The 3,102-nt window shown below is 33.8% G+C and overlaps 1 protein-coding gene across 1 annotated transcript in view; it reads left to right on the forward strand.

The window, feature by feature from the left end:
* LOC102590164 (chitinase-3-like protein 2) overlaps positions 1-3,088 on the forward strand; it is a 23,195-nt gene extending 20,107 nt beyond the window's left edge. The window contains exons 2-5 of the mRNA XM_015307056.1: positions 709-1,591; positions 2,115-2,243; positions 2,335-2,468; positions 2,794-3,088. Of these exons, the coding sequence (XP_015162542.1) occupies positions 709-1,591; positions 2,115-2,243; positions 2,335-2,468; positions 2,794-3,054 (1,407 nt within the window). The 3' untranslated portion in view covers positions 3,055-3,088. The remainder of the gene's footprint in view (positions 1-708; positions 1,592-2,114; positions 2,244-2,334; positions 2,469-2,793) is intronic.
* The last annotated feature ends 14 nt before the right edge of the window (positions 3,089-3,102 follow it).

Here is a 3,102-nt window from a genome sequence, read left to right on the forward strand (position 1 = left end):
GATGATGCATTTATAAATGTGAACATGACTAGAACAAGTATCCAAAATTTATATTAACTTTCCAATTCGCACCAGGACTCCAGGAGTAGTTTCTATGAAAGTAACCAAACATACTTTTCATCACAAACTACAGATTGACCAATTCAATTTTTACAAGCAAAGGTGTTGGGCAAATCAACACTATAGTTTTAAGACTTTTACCAACAAGTATATTAATACTCCCTTCGTCCCAATTTATGTGATGTTATTTGACTTGACACGAAGTTTAAAAAAGAAAGAAATATTTTTGAAACTTGTGGTCTAAACAAGTCATAGATGTTATGTGGATATAAATCATGCTAGAGATAAAATGAATATTTTAAAGTTAAATTGTTAGTAAATATAAAAATAGACAAATCAACAATATAGTATTGAGACCTTTGCCAAAAAGTTTATTACATGATTGAAAATTAAGACATGTAGTACAAAAGACTATTGCTTGATATCAAGAAATCTTAAGCATCTCAATTCGATTTTCACTAGTCTTAGACGACCTTCTGTTCAAGTACCCCTCTTATACTCAAGCCTCATCAGAGCGTAATTTAAGGAATTCTAAAGGACTCTTTCCTATTGCACAAAAAGATTGAACTATTCTCTACAAAACTGTTCAACGGATCCTCCTTTTTTCAACTAGTAAATCGCCTTTTTACTTCAAAATGTCTTCTCGAGGTTTTCATAAATAACTCTGATGAACCATATATCTCAACCTTTACCAAAACTGTGAAACAAAATAATCCATCAGTTATAACACTTCTATCCATATGGGGAGGAAGTGATGAATCCCCTGACTTCTTCGCGATGACCAGTGAATTTTCGCGTAGAAAATCATTCATCACAAGTTCAATAAAAACTGCTCGACTATATGGATTTCAAGGGCTTGATCTTAATGGTGTCTACCCAAATACAGCTGCAAACATGACTAATATGAGAACATTCATTGAAGAGTGGCGAACAACGATTAATTCTGAGTCCAACAATTCATTGATCTTAACTATGGGAGCATACTATTCACCAATGCTAGATCAATCGATGAAATATCCAGTAGAAACAATTGTTAGAAACTTCGATTGGGTTCATCTCAGATCATATGACTATTATTTGCCTTCAAAAAACAACGTTACACGAGCACATTCAGCTTTATATGATCCATCAAGCACGCGAAATACAGATTATGGTATAAAGGAATGGATCAAGAATGGCTTACCAGCCAATAAAATTGTTATAGGCTTAGCATACCATGGTTATGCGTGGACACTTGAGAATCCAAATCATAACATGGTAGGCTCACCTGCAAGAGGTCCAGCAATAACAAGCTATGGATCATCGATAAATTACAAAAACATCAAGGGATATATGAAAAGTAATGGAGCCATACTTGTCTATAACTCAACTTATGTTGTGAACTATGTTACTATTGGACCACTTTGGATTGGTTATGATGATGTTGAAGCTATAAGAACTAAAGTTTCTTACGCGAAGGATAAGGGGCTTCGTGGATTTGCTGCATTCCAAATTCCTAACGATGATGTCGATTGGGAGCTTTCAAAAGCAGGTTACATCATAATCCTTTGCAAATCTCTCTTATAGTTTGTCTTCCAGTATACTTGTCACGTAGAATGTTGAAATATAGAAAGAAACACTCTTTTTTTAACAGACGAAAAAAAGAAAGTAAGACACTTAAATTGAGACGGGATAGGGAAGTATTGTTTTACATCCATAGGAAGGGAATAACCATCATACAGAGCTTGCTTATTCATTTCAAGATTCACTCAGCTCTATCACACATTTTCACAAAATATAAACACTGTTGTCAAAGGTGAGCTTAAGCCCTGCAGCAAGGCTCAAAAACATATTGAGTGGTTCGCCTTGTTTAATATGTGCTTCAGTGCCGTTATCAAAGTTCTAAAACATACTTTTTCTTGTCGATGAGGCGACACTAAACAATTGATATATCACATTATCATAAAAGGAAATCAATTTATTTGTACATATACAACAACAACAACATATCTAAGAGCTTTTTTGTGACTTCTGCTTTTGATAACATCGTATAAACATGATAACTTTCTTTACAGCCTCAGACGTAGAAGAAGAAGACCAGAGAAGGTTACTAGCAATTCTTTTGCCAACGATCACGATCAGTACCATTATCGTAATAAGTTCAATACGTTGTATCTTAAAAAAGAAAACTGTAAGATCTGAAGGTAACTAATATATATCAATTCCTTGTCACTCTTTCTTTTAAACGACTAATCGGAATATAGTGGAACTTAAAAGTTTTACCTTTGATTATAGGTATCGAGGAATTGATACCTTTGATTATAGGTCGTAATCTCAAAGTTTTCAGCTTTGGTCAAATAAAAGAAGCTACAAACAATTTCTCCATCAAAAACAAGATTGGAGAGGGAGGCTTTGGACCTGTTTATAAGGTATTGGTAACTCAACTAGTCGAGATTTTTGGCTACTTTGACTAAAATCTATGGAGAAATTCGAGACAAAAATCTAAATATGAAATTGACAAAAATAGAATAGCTTGTACATAGAAAGTTCTGTATCTTTAGGATTTTCTTCTTGATCAGTATTTCCTCCTCGGAATACTTTGTAAGTTTTCCACATAACGTCTCATAGTTAAGACATGCATATAACTCTAGTTTTAGATATTTGAATTACTTTTTAACCATCTCCGGCTCTCTGTACCTCCGAATCTTAAAATTTAGATCATGAACCTCAAAATCATACTCCTTATTGTTCCAGGGAAGGTTAAGTGATGGACAGGAAATCGCAGTAAAACGTCTTTCAGAATACTCCAAGCAAGGAGTAGAAGAGTTTCAGAATGAGGTCTCACTTGCTTCAAAGTTGCAACATGTCAATGTTCTACAACTTCAGGGATTTTGCATCGAAAAAGAAGAGAAAATACTGGTTTATGAGTACATGTCAAATAGAAGTTTGGATTTCTACCTTTATGGTGCGCGTAATAAACTCTTAATTCATTACAAAATTATTCGTAGTACTTGACAATGCTTACATATTGTTTAAACAAACATTTAGGAACAGAGAACTTCA

Source organism: Solanum tuberosum, unplaced genomic scaffold (genome assembly GCF_000226075.1).
Source record: "Solanum tuberosum cultivar DM 1-3 516 R44 unplaced genomic scaffold, SolTub_3.0 scf00047, whole genome shotgun sequence".
In the NCBI taxonomy this organism is placed as follows: domain Eukaryota; kingdom Viridiplantae; phylum Streptophyta; class Magnoliopsida; order Solanales; family Solanaceae; genus Solanum; species Solanum tuberosum.